Here is a 16,143-nt window from a genome sequence, read left to right as displayed (position 1 = left end):
ACTTTCAGAAATCCTCCTGACCCTGGTATGCAGCACGTCCACTGAGAGACGCTGACGCAGATCAGGACTCGGGCATTCGATTGATGGAGTGTGATAAGGCCTGTTTGGGGCATACTAATAAGTCATCTTGAGGTGGATATTCAAAACATGAGCTGCAACCTCTCACATGCCACCAAAGATAAATGTTATTCAATGATAACCATCTTGACTGATATTTTGTATGAATGAGTCTAATATTTTTGTTAATGTGCTTGAGAAAGATGTCTGATTAATATTTATCTATAACCTAATTTAGTTCATTTTGGTAACGCTTTACAATAATGTTCATTAGTTAACATTAGTTAATGTATTAACTAACATGAACTAACAATGAGCAATACATTTGTAACAGTATTTATTCATCTTTGTTAATGGTAGTTAGTTAATACAAATACAGCTGTTCATTGTTTGTTCATGTTAGTTCACAGTACATTAACTAATGCTAACAAATACAACCTTTGATTTTTATAGCGTATTAGTAAATGTTTAAATTCATATCAACTAAGATTAATAAATTATGAAAAAGTATTGTTCATTCTTAGTTCATGTTAACTAAGGTAACTAATGTTAATAATGAACCTTATTGTAAAGTGTTACCGATATTTTATATTATCTTCTTTACAAAAAGGGAATTTCTCCTCCTGATTCTGCTCTATTCCCATCATAAATAATTTTCATCATAAATGCCCTTAGTAAAAAGGAAAGATTATTAAGGCTGTAAACATGAAACGACAAAAAAGCACACTGAAAAACAATGATGCCATTCAGGCTTAGGACTGTTTCAGAGGAGCTTACTGGTTTGCAATAGAGCACACGGACCCCTAGTGGAAGTCATAGGTATGTTTGAGTGAGGAGAACCATTGAGAAGATGTATAAGTGGTGATATCGTGACGCGCTCCATTCAGTGCGAGCCGAGTGAGAGCAAAGGACGTCTTCCGCATCTAGGACTCTGCTTTACACAAACTCTGCCAGCTGGAAAACGAATAAAATGGATAATAATTGTAAGTACTTGCACATTCAAAATTATATTTACAATGTTAAAATATATTTTCAATGTTAAAATACTATAAGGTTGTATTTTTATAATATTTAAATAGAATATTTTCTGGATAAATACATCTATGTATTTTATAAATCATTAAAAATATGCGAATAGTGCTACTATTTGTAAAATAAAGGCTAAATGTGCTGGATTACAAAAATAATGCTTATTGTGTGTATAGTTCACAGTAAAGGTTGAGAACAACTGGGATCATCGCCGAGCAGCAAAGGGCTTTCCCTGTTCCTGGAGATCCTCATAGTGACACCTGTAAAGCTAAAAGGCTGCCTACTGGCTGATAATGCGCAAGGAAAAATAATCAGTTGTCTGACATTTGTGGAGAAGTAGGTGAGCGCTTTTGGCACCATGGAGGACATCCATTGGTCTTTCAATGAGTCAACTAGAAACTCCAGCGTCACCAATGAAACTTACGCCGTGAACCAGACGGTGAACCCCCTGAAGCGGAACGAAGAGGTGGCAAAAGTGGAAGTTACTGTACTGGCCTTGGTGCTCTTCCTGGCACTCGCCGGTAACCTTTGCGTCCTTATTGCAATCCACACAGCCAAGCACAGTCAATCTCGCATGTATTACTTCATGAAGCACCTCAGCATCGCAGACCTGGTCGTGGCTGTCTTCCAGGTTCTTCCTCAACTCATCTGGGACATCACATTTCGCTTTTATGGACCAGACGTCCTGTGCAGGTTGGTGAAATATCTCCAGACCGTTGGGATGTTCGCCTCAACGTACATGCTGGTCTTGATGTCCATAGACAGATGTATGGCAATCTGTCAGCCACTCCGTTCTTTACACAAGCGAAAGGACCGTTGTTACGTGATTTGTTCGTGGGCTCTAAGCTTACTTTTAAGCATCCCACAGGTTTATATATTCTCCTTACGGGAGGTGGGTTCAGGAGTATATGACTGCTGGGGAGATTTCGTGCAGCCTTGGGGAGCGAAAGCCTACATTACATGGATTAGTCTGACAATATACATCATACCAGTGACCATTCTGAGCGTCTGCTACGGACTTATAAGCTTTAAAATATGGCAAAACTTTAAAAGGAAGACGAAGAAGGACCCGTGTATCACTCTCACAACCAAAGCAAAGAAAAGCAGTGCGCTCACGCGGGTCAGCAGCGTCAAACTTATTTCCAAGGCCAAAATCACCACTGTTAAAATGACCTTTGTCATCGTACTGGCTTATATAGTGTGCTGGACTCCGTTTTTCTCCGTACAGATGTGGTCAGCATGGGATCCTGAAGCACCACGGGAAGGTAAGTTCCTTGAACAGTTTGATAAGCGTTTTAACAGTAGGCCTATGCCAAATTGATTACATGGAGACGAGGGCTCATTGTTAACTGTAGTTTATGGCATCGGTGAGGGAAGTTCGATTAACAATTAGTTTGGGGATTTTTCATTGTATTGCTATTTTGGGGAAGTTACAAAAAGTTTTGTAATTTGATATTCTATCTATCTATCTATCTATCTATCTATCTATCTATCTATCTATCTATCTATATATCTATCTATCTATCTATCTATCAAAAATACATAATATTTTAGGTTATCTAATATCACTATACAGTTAAAGTTATTACAAGTTAGGCGTAGGTCAACCAATCATCTGAATATAGTGATATGTAGGCTATATGCTATTAAAGTTTTTTTTTTTATAATATGCAACTTTTTAATGGTAAGACCATTAATAATAATAATCACAAGTGATTTTTTTCATCAACTTAATCAGCCTGATCTCATGAAAATGCGTCTCTATAGCACGCATTGTGTTTATATCGTGCATATGATACGCAGTTTTCGCGTGCATTTGATACGCACTTGCTTTGCGTGTAATACACACGCTCCCCACACCACTAATCCTAACCAAACGTAGGTAGGCTATAATACACACGCACCCCACACCACTACTAAACCTACCCATGCGTATATGCACGTAAAAACTATTTTTTTGCGTATAAATTGCACGATAAACACGAGACGCATTTAATGTGACCGGGTTGACTTAATAGTTATAGGCCTAAATCATGAAAACATAAAGGGAAATTAAAAAAATAAGGTAGATATTTGCAAAATATCAGTCAACAAATGAAAAATAGATAAAATAAAGAAAACTTAAATGTATCTTTTTAAAGTAGCCAGCAATCTCGCTGGCAAAAAGTGTCCCACTTCCAATCAACCTGAATTCACCCTACCTCACTAATGAAGCAAGGGATTCTGGCCTATAGGCTCAGTTATGACGTCAGTTTGTTGGCCAATTAGGAAGGCTGTTTGCTATTGGAAGTTCCCTCAATAAGGTCTGTAACTTTTCTCATCTCACTTTCTTCTAGACTGATTTTTTAAATCCACCATACTTGAACATTCACTTGAGCTATTCTCACGTTCACATGGTGTAAAGTTTAATTTATACAATTATCAGTCTGTTACTACACAGTTAGATATTGCTGACAATATTAAAATGGTAGCCTAATGAGTTCATGTGAGATGGCTCCTGACCATGACTATTGTGTTCTTTCAACTGTTCTTTTCAAGGCACAAGAAAAGAAGCTGGTTTTAATTCATTGCAATTCATTGGATAAGATGAATAATGTTCTATCAGTCCAGATCTAGGATTGCTTTGGTGGGCATCTTTTAAATCACTACAGATGTACTCCGCTATAAACGGCACAGCTATAAAGACCGGCCTCGGGGAAACATTAATATTCAGAAGAGCTACACTGCCTAAATCATGACCGTCTGCAGTATGACAAATCACCCAACAAACCCAGGGAGAACTGGTGATAAATACCAGTTGTTTTGAATAAAAGTTCGATGCTGCTATATGACATTAATACTGTATATTACATATGATGAAATGTGCTCGACAAATTATTTACAAATAGTCATTTTGGTTTTACATGCACACAAAAGTCCAAGTTTTCAGTACGAAAGACATTCAGGAACCCTAAAACTTTGGAGCTTACCTAAACAATACATTATTTAAAAATATTAATTGATGGATTTTAAACTCATATTTTTGTAAGCTCAAAAGTTGTATTAATCCGAGTTACAAGAGTTACACTTCTCTTGTGTGTTTGAAATAAAATGTCAGTGAACAATGTTCTTGCCATGAGATTTACCGTGTCCTGCAATAAAGAGAGTAAGGTCTGGTCACAAGTCGCACACTTCAGAGAGAAAAATTAAATATTATCAGAGGAAAGAGAGTGTGAGATACTGACTTGCATCATGACCTCCACCATTCAAAATAATAACCATGATTATTCACACACCATGGCAAGTTCAGCACAACATTCACAAAGTATAAATATTAAGACAACTCTGAACAGATTTATGCATGAACAGTGGCTGACACAGCCATAGTGGAATGCAGTTATTAATGACATTTCCCCAAATGTGTGAAACAATATGTTTCTTTTGGCCAAGACCAATTGATTAGATTTATAACACTGATGATCTGATGTGTTCAAACCTCAGCTGCAGTTATAATAAGATTAAATGAAAGCCGAAAACAGCCACTTCTTGTTGAACTTGCATTTGTTTGCTTTATTTTGAGACCGTTTAGTTTGGCAATGTCATTACAGGTTTGGCCTCTAGTTTTGTTCTCATCTCCATGACTCTTACTTGAATTACAAGAGAAAAACAGCCTTTTACCTTTTATGAACGGTAAAACGTTTGGACGACTGACACTCACTGACCTGTTTAGGGCTTCTAAAAGGAAGTTGCATGGATCTTTTATCTTCATTTTGTAAATACACACTACTGTTCAAATGTATGGGGTCGGAAAGATTTATTCATTATTATACAAGGACACTGATCAAATTTGACAGTAAAGACTTTTACAGTGTCACAAAAAAATCTATTTGAAATGAATGCTGGTCTTTTGACCTTTCTATTGATCTAATAATCCCTTAAAAATGTATTACAGGTTTGCAACATTGATAAAAATAAGACATTTTTGTTAAGAACCAAATCGGCATATTATTTCTTAAGGATCATGTAAGACTGAGTTATGGCTGCTGAAAATTCAGTTTTGCCATCACAGGAATAAATTATATTTTAAATATATTAAAATAGAAAAAACTGTTATTTTAAATAATAATATTTCACAATATTACTTTTTTCACTGTATTGTTGATCAAATAAATGCAGCCTATATGTGAATATAGGAAACTTCTTTCAAAATGACTTGCCAATCCCAAACTTTTGAACAGTGTTTAAAAGATCAAGTACCTTGTTATAACTATAATAGTTTTTAGTCTGATGAAAAAAGGTACTTAAGTAGATCATCTTAGCTTTGCATCCAGTTGAAATGTTCTGTAAATCTTATGAAGTGTGCAGAATAAAGCACTTTTGCATGCTGGGAACTCCTTTTCATTTCTTCCTATTAAAGAATTTCATTCTCTCTCTGTTCATTGATCTAACTGCCGATAGTAGAGAGATGTGCTTGCCCAGTTTTCTCTGACTCCTGTGAGCTCAGCACAAATAGGAGATAGAAACAAGCAAACAGAAAAGCAATACTCTTGACTGGAGCCCTATCTGGGTTAGTTGCTTACTCCTTCATTTCTAAATTCAATTTCCTTTACTCTGAGAGACTGAAGGATCAAACGGAGAAACTTTGTGTCTGGATGTTTGATGCGAATGACACGAGTGCACATAAATGTACACTGAAAAACAAGTTCTTGTCAACCTTATTTAATCAATGTGTACAGAACATTAATATGATTTTTTTTTGCTCACCGTAAATTGTTTATAATTTCAAAATTTTATTTTCGACTGGTTTGGTCTTCTTGAAAATCTGTCATGGTCATGGTTGTTTGTTGAATATTGGGAATTACGCTTTCACATGCTGATGGAAAATTCCTACTTCTTCTGAAGTCGTGATTATGAGATGTCTTCACATTAAGTGTTTTGTTGTCGGAAAGAAAAGGAATCATGGAGGACAAGTTTATTCTTACCTATTTCTTGTGGAAATCGTATTTAAACCAGAATGTCCCATTTGTTGACAACCCTATAAAATACCAGCGCTATTGTTTACATTCACAGCTATCTAGATCTAGAGTTTGTGTCAGATACAGTACATGCTATTTCCGCTGTGTATAAATCATAAAATGTGCTTTAAATTGTTATTCATATATGTAAATAAGCACTACATTAATGACAAGACAAGGCGATAGCTGTTGTGGAAAAAAAGAAGAAGAAAGAATACAAGTCAACAGCAGCAATCGTTCTCTCCTGTGCCATCTTTAAAGTTTTTATATAAAACTCAGGTATCAAAATGATCTCAAAGTTTCCCAGTAGTACGACTTGACAGGGCATTTATGTCCAATTTTTAACTTGGAAACACGTATTTACTGATAGCACGTGAAGGCAGCATTGGTTGTTCTCCTCCATATTCAGATCTTTTTTTCACGTGAATGCGCATAAATGTGTGCTTTTATAGTTTATACATTATGTTTTAAGATGTTCTCAGCTTCTTTCTGTTTGCTCAGATTCCCTTTTGCTCTTCTGTAGAGTCTGTGGTGTACTGTCAAGACCGGCATAACTGATTTTCAAGATATTCCTTCCTTTGGATGCTTTTCTCACTAGTTTTTTCTTTCTTTTTCTCTTTCTACATAGCCTAACCAGCACAACATCTTTGGTTGTTTCTTTATTCGTGACACAGACATGTCTTTTTAAAATGCACCACAGTATTTCGGAAAGATTTTTGGGAAAAGGGCTTCGATGGAATCATGGTTCATGTATCAGATTCTTCTTTTTTACCCTCATGCGTCATCCTTTTCTCAGGGGAATTTATTTATTTCACAGCCCTTATACATTAGCCTGCAATAGGCATATCACGTTTAATCGCAGTACACAGTCAGCTCACCAACAGAATACTAATCAGATTGATTACTATCACCTGCTTCTCATTTCCTCTTTGCATACTAACAATAGGTTATGAGGACCAAGTATGGCAAAGTCATAATGTATTCTAATGGTGATTCAGAACATGTTGGTGCTTAGATTTTTGGCCTGGTTTTCTATATGCATATTATTTGCAGGTTTTGGATTTTTTTTCCCCTCAAGTGTAAATACCTGAACATTGATTGTCAATTTTTGTCTTAAAGGGTAACTGTTGCCAAAATTGAACCTATAGGCTCTTTTTGTAAAAGCATAATTAGAATGGAAACGCCACTTTTAAGATTGACCGTATTTTCGTTTTAGGTCAAAATGCCTTTTGAATGGGAGTGCATGTGCACTTCTATGATCGCATCAAAATCGCTATTTTTAAAATACTAAGAAGGCTCGACACAACATAAAACTGTGCTCGAAGTATCACCAGGGGCTCTACACATGAACTTGAGCATTGACTACATTGTTTGTGTACACAAAGTTTACTAAAGAGAAAGGTTTTGAACAACTGTAGCTGTTGTTCTTTCCGGCCGCCGGCATTTTGTCAGTCAAAAATAGTCGATCTGTATCACTGAATCATTTCATTATTATACGAGCATCCTTTTTCAAATACAAGGTCAATATTGATTTTCACTAACGACAAAACAACAAATTATCCGTGAATTTATATGGAACTAAACTTTAGGCGCTTTCCATCTTTACTCTCCTCCCTGTTACGTTGCATTCGGAGATCGACTACTTTTGACTGACAAAATTCCAGCCACTGGAAACACTAACTGATAAAGTGAGTCGTACAAAACCTTTCTTTTTAGTAAACTTTGTGTACACAAACAATGTAGTCAATGCTCAAGTTCATGTGTAGAGCCCCTGGTTATACTTCGAGCACAGTTTTATGTTGTGTCGAGCCTTCTTAGGGTTTTAAAAACATCGATTTTGATGCGATCATAGAAGTGCACATGCACTCCCATTCAAAAGGCATTTTGACCTAAAACGGTTATACGGTCAATCTTAAAAGTGGCGTTTCCATTCTAATTATACTTTTACAATAATGTTTAACTTGGGTAGATAAACAAAAAGAGCCTCAATTTTGGCAACAGTTACCCTTTAAGATACGATCACATTAGCATAATGTTTGTTGAAGCAAACAGTAAAAAGTCTACAAACCATGGTTTTCACTTCTACTCATGCCTGAGAACATCTCTTTCCCATGATGATAAAATCCCAGTAATGAATGACCTTGATTGGCTCATTGCTTTTATGTAAATAGGAGCAAAATGAGTTTACCTCTGTCAATCATCTCCTGCTTTCTAGCTTAGCAGATCTTTCAGCATTGTTATGAGCTAGCAAACAATCTGTTGTTTATTCTGTCTATATTTGTCTGCTTGTATAAGATCTTTAAGAAGGACAGCTCAGTGACAGATTGCATGATTAAACCACAGTCCACCAACACTGTTTTGTATAAAAAAATAAAATAAAAAAGTAATCTGACATCATGCTTCTCACACCAATTATTTTTCAATGCCACATAGTGTATTCATATCCCTACAAGATTGGAGATGGTGATAAACCATGTCTGAGCTTGGGACACTGTGCTGATTGACATTGAAGCTTTCCCTGTTTTCCTTGTTCCTTTCTGGACTTCTAAAGATAAACAGTATAGTGGCACAGGCCCTTATTAAGATACTGCCAAAATAAATCGCAAATGACTGTTGAATTAGTGTCTAATGTCTTCCCAGTGATATGTTTTCATCTTCCCTAGATTGCTGTTGTTCATTAAGATTTAATCTGTGATAATATCAGATCTGAGAGATTGCTCTGTATGAGGTTAAATACAGGACACTACCCTATATACTATTAATCTCAAATAGCCCTCAAATACGGTATCAGTTCTGCAGGAAATATCACTGTTATACTGAAAAATAATAAGCGCAATAGTGTAGGATTTTCTTTGAAACAATTTTCACTCTGATATTTTTGTTGTACTAATTACAAAGAAATGGCAAGTAACATTGAATTAAACGTGAATTGTTTTAAGTAGAAAGATTGAAATAGTATTTTCTTTAATCTTTGTTTTATTTACAACTTTGAAATATCATTGGTAACACTTTACTTAGTTTAGGGTCCAATTCTCACTATTAACTAACTACGACCTTTGCCTCAATAAACAAATACTGCTTATTAATAGTGAGGTAGATGTGAAGTTTAGGGATGTAGAATTTGGTCATGCAGAATAAAGCATTAATATGTGCTTTATAAGTGCTAATAAACAGACAATATCCTAGTAATATGCATGCTAATAAGCAACTGGTTAAAAGTGAGAATTGGACCCTAAACTAAAGCGTTACCAAGTATTTTTAATCAATTAATTATGCCTTGTAAATAACCTTATAATGCATTGTTAACCACGGTTATAATACTTTATAATACTTATCTATTCATTAAACACACCTTTAGAAAGTAGAATTTACCAAAACACATAACGAACAACCAATTTCAGATGTAACAAGGAGTCTGCATATATTATAATGCATTTTTACTTTGGCTACAATTACTTATGATATGATGTATAACATGCATTATTAATACCTTTACCAAATTATATTTTAAAGTGGTATAACAAAGTCCACCTATGAAATTGAGGTCATGTGCAAATATTGAACTTATAAATTTTCCCTCTGTGATGGTGTATAACAAATTAAAATAGTAATTTTAACAATAATGATCCTTATTCATATAATTTAATGTTCTCACTGTATAATTCATATCCATACAAGGAGACAGCAGAGGTGTATGTAATGTGTAAGTGTGTAATTTCAACAAATAACTATCAGCATTCTCCCAAAACATTTATGTACAGTTAAAAATAGTTTCCAAAAGGGGATTTTCGCAGTGATGCCATAGAAGAACCATTTTGGTTCCTCAAAGAACCTTTCAGTGAACAGTTTTTCTTAGTGTGAAGAACATTTCAAAATAAAAATCTCAAAAACATTTCCCCACTCTATCTGTATACATTTTGTGGAATAGACATTTGATGGATGTTAAAGGTTCTTTAGTTTATGGAACATCATTGCCAATAAAGAACCTTTATTTATATTCAATATATAATCAAATACATTAGCGACAATATTATGAAAGCACTGACAGCGCAGAATATTTGACCTAAGGTTAAAACAAGACCACACAGTTGGAACACAATGTGTGTTCTATCTTTACATTGTTTAGGTAATGTTGTTTCTTTTCCTCTACAGCAATGCCCTTTATCATCTCCATGCTGCTGGCCAGTCTGAACAGCTGCTGTAACCCCTGGATCTACATGTTTTTTGCTGGCCATCTCTTCCATGACCTTAAGCAGAACCTGCTTTGCTGTTCCACGCTCTATCTGAAGTCCTCGCAATGCCGCTATGATCCGGAGCAAGATTCCCGTAAGAGCAACTCCTCCACCTACGTCATCAAAAGTACCAGCAGCCAGCGGAGTATCACCCAGACCTCCGTCACATAAACCAGATGTACCTCAAAACCTTTTGTTTGCTTCACAATTTGAAAGTCAGATGAAGGACAAGAAAGCTAAAATGTAAAGCCACACAAGACAGCAATGCAAGCTAAATGTCACACTCGGTTTCCTTCGGCTGTGTTTTCGTTTGGGAATCATTCAGAATGGCATTTTAATTACTCCACTTCTTTTCACCCGTATTCTTATCTCTGAGGACATTGAGCATGCAGCAGTCTTCTGTTCCTTACCTTCATGTATTGTGTTTCTAAACATTACAGAGGGATCGGTGTTCGATTCTGACCATGTTTGTGGTCTAGTAGTCACACATCTTCATCGTTTGAATCTAGTTGTGCACACATTTCGTTTGGCCACATGAATGTGTCTTGGTGCTGGGCACCAAAATTCGCTGTGCTTGATGTAGCTCATGAAAGCAGGATGTGGGCGAATTAGCTCTGATGATTGTGGTACAAAACAGAACAGCTGTTACGTGCCGCATAAAAGCTTCGTTCACTGACATAGATCTGTTTAGGAGGAGCAAAGTTTGCATATGGCCTGAACAGCCAGATGGATTTACACTTGGCCGATTCTCAAGACACCGGATCGGATTTCTGTCGGTCTTAAAAGTGTCTTAGAGTGTCCAAGTGTAAATACCCCCGATGTGATGTAAACATGCACAACCACTGACCCTTAAAGGAAAAGTTCTCCCCAAAATGATCATGTTGTCATCCATTACTCAACCTTATGATTATTCAGAAAAAAGGAGAGAAAAGCAGTGAAAAGTAATACAAATTTCACTACTTATTGTCAAAGATGAAGTTGACATACTTTGTACTGAAGATGACAGTAGGACTATATCATGTCATGAGCTGTTTATACAACACCGTTTTCAACAATAAATTTAAAACATTTAATGTGTTTTGGCCGGTCATTTACAGCGGCGTTTTGGGGGCCTGTAAATGCAAACTTTTGAAAACGGGAGTCAAAGTGCAAGCTTTTGAAAATGATACCGTTATCGTCTCCATGTAAACAACAAAAACACGACTTTGTGAAAACGGTGACGTCATGCGCATGCGTATTACGTGTTCAGTCTATAGGTGCGTAGTGTTTCTTTACAAAGTGACATCGCCAACTACTGGCCTGGCATGAATAATACAGCGTTTTTAGTCGGTTTTGCGGATCCGTGTAATCGGGGATCATTTTGACAAATAATTGACTGTACACAAAAATGCAATGACATTTTTTTAGGTTTTTAATACATTGTTGTCGTGTAAACACCCCTTATGCGTTAAAAGGAGGCAACTGTCACTCGCTACACAAAACAGCTTACAGTATATGCAGATTTGAGAACTAGATGGGCTACTGAGAAATATGGCCAGTTGCTCATTTTTAATGAACTTGATTTGTCAAAATAGATTTTTTGTTTGTTTGTTTGTTTGTTTTAAAAACACAAGCACTTTTCATTCTTGGCACATACATGTTCTTGTTATCACTGTTTTTCATCATTTTGCATGTAAACTTTACTGTCCAGCCTAGAAGACCACATCTCTTTGCAAAATGTTTCTGCAATGCATCATGGTAATCAAATATGACAAACACCCGATTTGTTTTTAAAAGTAAAGGACTGGTTGTTTACTCCACTTTTATGGTTGTTTGTCTTGTGTAAAAGAGTATTGTAATCAGTAAGATTAAAGTTTATTTCCCTTACATATTTTGCTTAATATTGCTCTAAATACGTATGATTATGTTTGTTACTTCATCTTTATAAAATATTCTACATGTTTAAGAGGACAAGGACATTTTACATAATTGTTTACGAGTGCTGCAAGATGAGAAGAAAAAGAGAAAATGATAAAGGCAGTATTATCAGAAAAATATATTTATTTTATAAGGTTTAAACACTCTATTCACTGAAACTATTGTTACTTTCCCATTTAAAAAGCTACTGATTTTTCCTCCTGAAAAATATCTTGCCTATTTACATTTAATATGTGTAGCTGTAGATTTTATTTATTGAAATAAATTGTATGTGTTGATGTCTGTGAGTAAATGTGTTGACAAGTGGAATATATAAAAAGCCTTCGGTGAAGAGTTAAAAGCAAATTAATCACTGTAAAATCTTTATATTATATATTTTTGACAGCTGTACACTTTCATATAATATTAGTGGAAAGTGAAAAGTGTCTTATAAAAATGTGAAATTACAAAAAGATTGAAACATTACATCATGAATTCATTGCATCAGTTTAAGTGATTAAGTGATTGTTTAATGAATTAGTTGTAGTGCGGCAAACTGTACATTTTCTTTACACAAATTAAGCAAATTCTCATCAAAAACCCATACACTCATTTAATTTTTTTTGAACCTATATATAAAGCACAATTCAAACCATTGTTGTTTAAAATTAAATGTTTAATTAGTAGTTGTACAGAATACACCTGACATTATCATGATAAAAATACCACACTCAGCAACATACCAATTTTAATCTGTCAAACTTAGAAACCCCATGATATCAGATAAGACTTATTCTCCAACGTCAGTCAGCGAGGCCTTTCATCATACAGTACATACAGTGTGTCTCTCTGAACAAGCAGGTGGCCTAATTCTGAATTGCTCCCAAAGCCTCTTACATACACTGAGAACATAAAACAATGCATAGGGCAGCATATTCTTTCATTTTTTAGGGAACTTTTACCCAAAATCAGCTATTTGTAAAATAAAACATTTTCCTCAAAGGACCGAACATGTAAACCTTGACTTGTCTAGGAAATCTAAACCTCTTTGCGTAATGCCACCCGTACACTGCTGAAAATTTTCCCCAGGGCTTCGAAAAACGGGTCACAGAAGGTGTGGATGCAGAGAGAGTAGATTCGACTCAGGCACTGGGTCTCGATCAGATAGCTCTTGATGCAGGGCATAACTGCCCAAATGTGACAGAAGGAGATGCAGGCAAAACAGAAGCCCCACAGCAGCGCCACCGGGATGCCAAAGATGGCGGACAGCACTCGGTAGCACCAGTACTTGGAGACGGTGAAGGTGGTGTAGCTGGCCTTCCACACGCCATCCATACTGTGTGTGCCATCGGGCTCGGCTATCACATCCTCAAAATCCACCTGGGATTATTGGGGGGGAAAAGATATGGTAACATTACTGGTCAGTACAGAAGAACCAGAGATTTGCTGCCAAAGATTAGCCTATTGAACAATCAACAGTCAATGTGATTTGGCAGGCATGCGGCACGGGTTCGCTTTGCTTCTAAAATGGATGATGATTAATTCTCCAAACAGCGACATTTGATACCAAAATCCCCCCATCAGTAGAAGGCAGCTTGTTTATTTTAGCTTCAATCTCGTAACAACCAGAGAGTAGAGGAACTATTTCAGTAAGGTATTTAAAATCTTTATGTAACCTCTATTTAAGAGCTGACAGAGAAATATTGAACATGTAGTAAATATACTAAATGCAGTTTGGACTTTATAACACGCATTACTGACAACATTTGGAATTAAACTGAAATGAGAGGGAGATTATTGGAAATCTAAATCTAGAAAAAAGAAAGAAAAAAAGTTTTGTTTTTTTCAAGAAATTAATACTTTTATTCATCAAAGATGCATTAAATTGATCAAAGGTTTCAGATAAATTCTGTTCTTTTGAACTTTGCTTTCTGAAGAAAATGTATCAGTTTCCGAAACAATATATTAGAATGAAGGATCACGTGACACTAAAGAGATAGATAGATGATCGATAGATCTTCTCACTGTTTATTACATATCTATATATAGTCAGAAGTACACAAAGTGTTGCTAATGACAACAGTGATCTTACATTCACAGTCAACAGTGAAAGAACACCATGGTGTAATTTTTACCATCCTGTATAAATCTATATACACGGATCAATAAATAGCACAATTTCCTCTACTAATCTAGTGAATTATTTAAACACATGGGAGCTACTGAAGAAGTCATACATTTGACTGTCTGACACACCCTTTTACCTCCTTCTATAAATACTGATAGTATGGCCTGTCCTGGCAGAAGTAGGTTTGGTGCTATTTTTGGGTCATGCCATGTAGCTGCATCATAAAGTGTAGTGCAGCTCACACACAAGCAAGTCTGTCTCTATGGACCAGATCAATCCACTCATATCAATTCCACCATTAGGAAGTTAGTGAATAGTTTGCATGCCTGATCAGTTTCTCAAAATGTATGTATAGCTATATGTACACATTTTTGTCAAATATGCTTATAGTGCTATTTTGACTGAACAAAAGGGTAATATACTTCTATTTTTCTGTGCAAGCTATTAATTTCTGCAAATACTTATTTTTATTTAAATGGAATTTCAAATGAAACAGCAAAGTTTGCGTGTCAAATTTGTTAACACAAAATATTTTGTCAAACCAAAAACACACGCACCTTCACAACGTCTTCATTGATCTGCTTTGGGTCCCTGTTGATCAAGTCAATCTCCTTGGTGTGACTATCCCTCAGGATTTTCTCCTCGTTGGTGTTATACTGGTCCGCCATATTGGGGGCCTCTGGCCCAAGACTGGTCAGAGCAGGATTTATGTATTGCAGAAGTGTCCGAAAGGAAGGAGAGTAAAGCAAACCAAGTTATCGCCTGAAGGAAAAGTGTCGGAATGGCCCCACAGTCCCTAGTCCCAGTTAATTCTCCAATCTGTGGACTGACGACACGCCTGGAATGCGAGGGACAGCTGCACCGGCCAGGGCTCCTGTCTCTCTCTCTTGCTCACGCTGACTGTCTCACTCAGTACGTTACCCTCCTCTACCCCCTCCCATAACCTATTCTGCCCCACACAGCCCATACTGCCCAGTCCATAACTCACACACTTGGTAAAAGCACGCCTTGAAGGGGAAACCAGGGGCCATGTCACATTTCACACACGGCTGCGGGGTCAGCCAGGCAGGAGTTGCACAGTGGCATGAATTTCCACTGTGAACTGTTGCATTGAAAACTGATGCCCTAATACTTTTTTTTTTACAATACATATTGCCATTTTCAAAGCATTTATATGAGGTGTGTTACACTATTTCAATGTTATTGCAGTATTGTTGAGAATGAGATGCTATTTTTTTTATTTAAATAAGCTTTTATTTTTCCATATTCTATTTTCATTTTAAATACAGTTTAAGTATTTTGGTTGTTGTTGTTTTTTGTGTGTGTCATTTTTGTGAATTATTATTATTTATTTATTTTTAATTAAGTCTATAACGTTTTTATTAATTTTCAAATCAGTTTTAGTTTTGGTTATTTTAGATTTTATCAAGTAATTTAGTCAAATAAATTATATAAAATTATAAATGTTGTCTTGGCCACTAGCTGAAATATTTTTTTAAATATATTTTTCATTTATTTCAGCATTTATTTTAATTTAGATGGAAATACAAATATAATAACCATGTTATGTTAAAATTTGAAAGCTTATATAAGATTGTATATTGTCCTGCTAAAAGACAGAAATATGTTTATTACATTCTGGGATTGAGATAAAAAGGTCTCTATAAGGTCTTTGCGTGCCTGTGCATCACTTTGCATAATTTCATTGACATACAGCATTAAATTTGCTGCTGTCTTGTTTTTTTGTTTATAACCTCTAATTGTGTAACAGTTTCATCTTTTGAGAAATCCGACAGTTGCTGTACAT

At 35.8% G+C, this 16,143-nt stretch overlaps 2 protein-coding genes across 2 annotated transcripts; one reads left to right on the top strand and one right to left on the bottom strand.

Moving 5' to 3' along the window:
* The first annotated feature begins 938 nt into the window (after positions 1-938).
* oxtra (oxytocin receptor a) lies at positions 939-12,353 on the top strand. Its single transcript, XM_079627657.1, has 3 exons — positions 939-1,040; positions 1,263-2,351; positions 10,233-12,353. Exons 2-3 carry the CDS (start codon positions 1,445-1,447, stop codon positions 10,481-10,483), a joined length of 1,158 nt encoding a protein of 385 aa, XP_079483783.1. The 5' UTR covers positions 939-1,040; positions 1,263-1,444; the 3' UTR covers positions 10,484-12,353.
* cav3 (caveolin 3) lies at positions 12,337-15,436 on the bottom strand. Its single transcript, XM_079627658.1, has 2 exons — positions 14,894-15,436; positions 12,337-13,588 (listed from the first exon to the last, which is right to left on the bottom strand). Exons 1-2 carry the CDS (start codon positions 15,002-15,004, stop codon positions 13,247-13,249), a joined length of 453 nt encoding a protein of 150 aa, XP_079483784.1. The 5' UTR covers positions 15,005-15,436; the 3' UTR covers positions 12,337-13,246.
* Positions 15,437-16,143: the final 707 nt, after the last annotated feature.

This window comes from Phoxinus phoxinus, assembly GCF_949152265.1.
Source record: "Phoxinus phoxinus genome assembly, chromosome: 11".
In the NCBI taxonomy this organism is placed as follows: Eukaryota; Metazoa; Chordata; class Actinopteri; order Cypriniformes; family Leuciscidae; genus Phoxinus; species Phoxinus phoxinus.
Note: the sequence above shows the minus strand (reverse complement) of the source record. Positions and strands in the feature narration are given on the sequence as shown.

Coding starts and splice junctions, on each gene's coding strand:
- cav3 (XM_079627658.1), bottom strand. CDS start 15,004: ATGGCGGACCAGTATAACACCAACGAGGAGAAAATCCTGAGGGATAGT. Junction 13,589..14,893: donor TCAATGAAGACGTTGTGAAG/GTGCGTGTGTTT, acceptor CAATAATCCCAG/GTGGATTTTGAGGATGTGAT.
- oxtra (XM_079627657.1), top strand. CDS start 1,445: ATGGAGGACATCCATTGGTCTTTCAATGAGTCAACTAGAAACTCCAGC. Junction 2,352..10,232: donor TCCTGAAGCACCACGGGAAG/GTAAGTTCCTTG, acceptor TTTCCTCTACAG/CAATGCCCTTTATCATCTCC.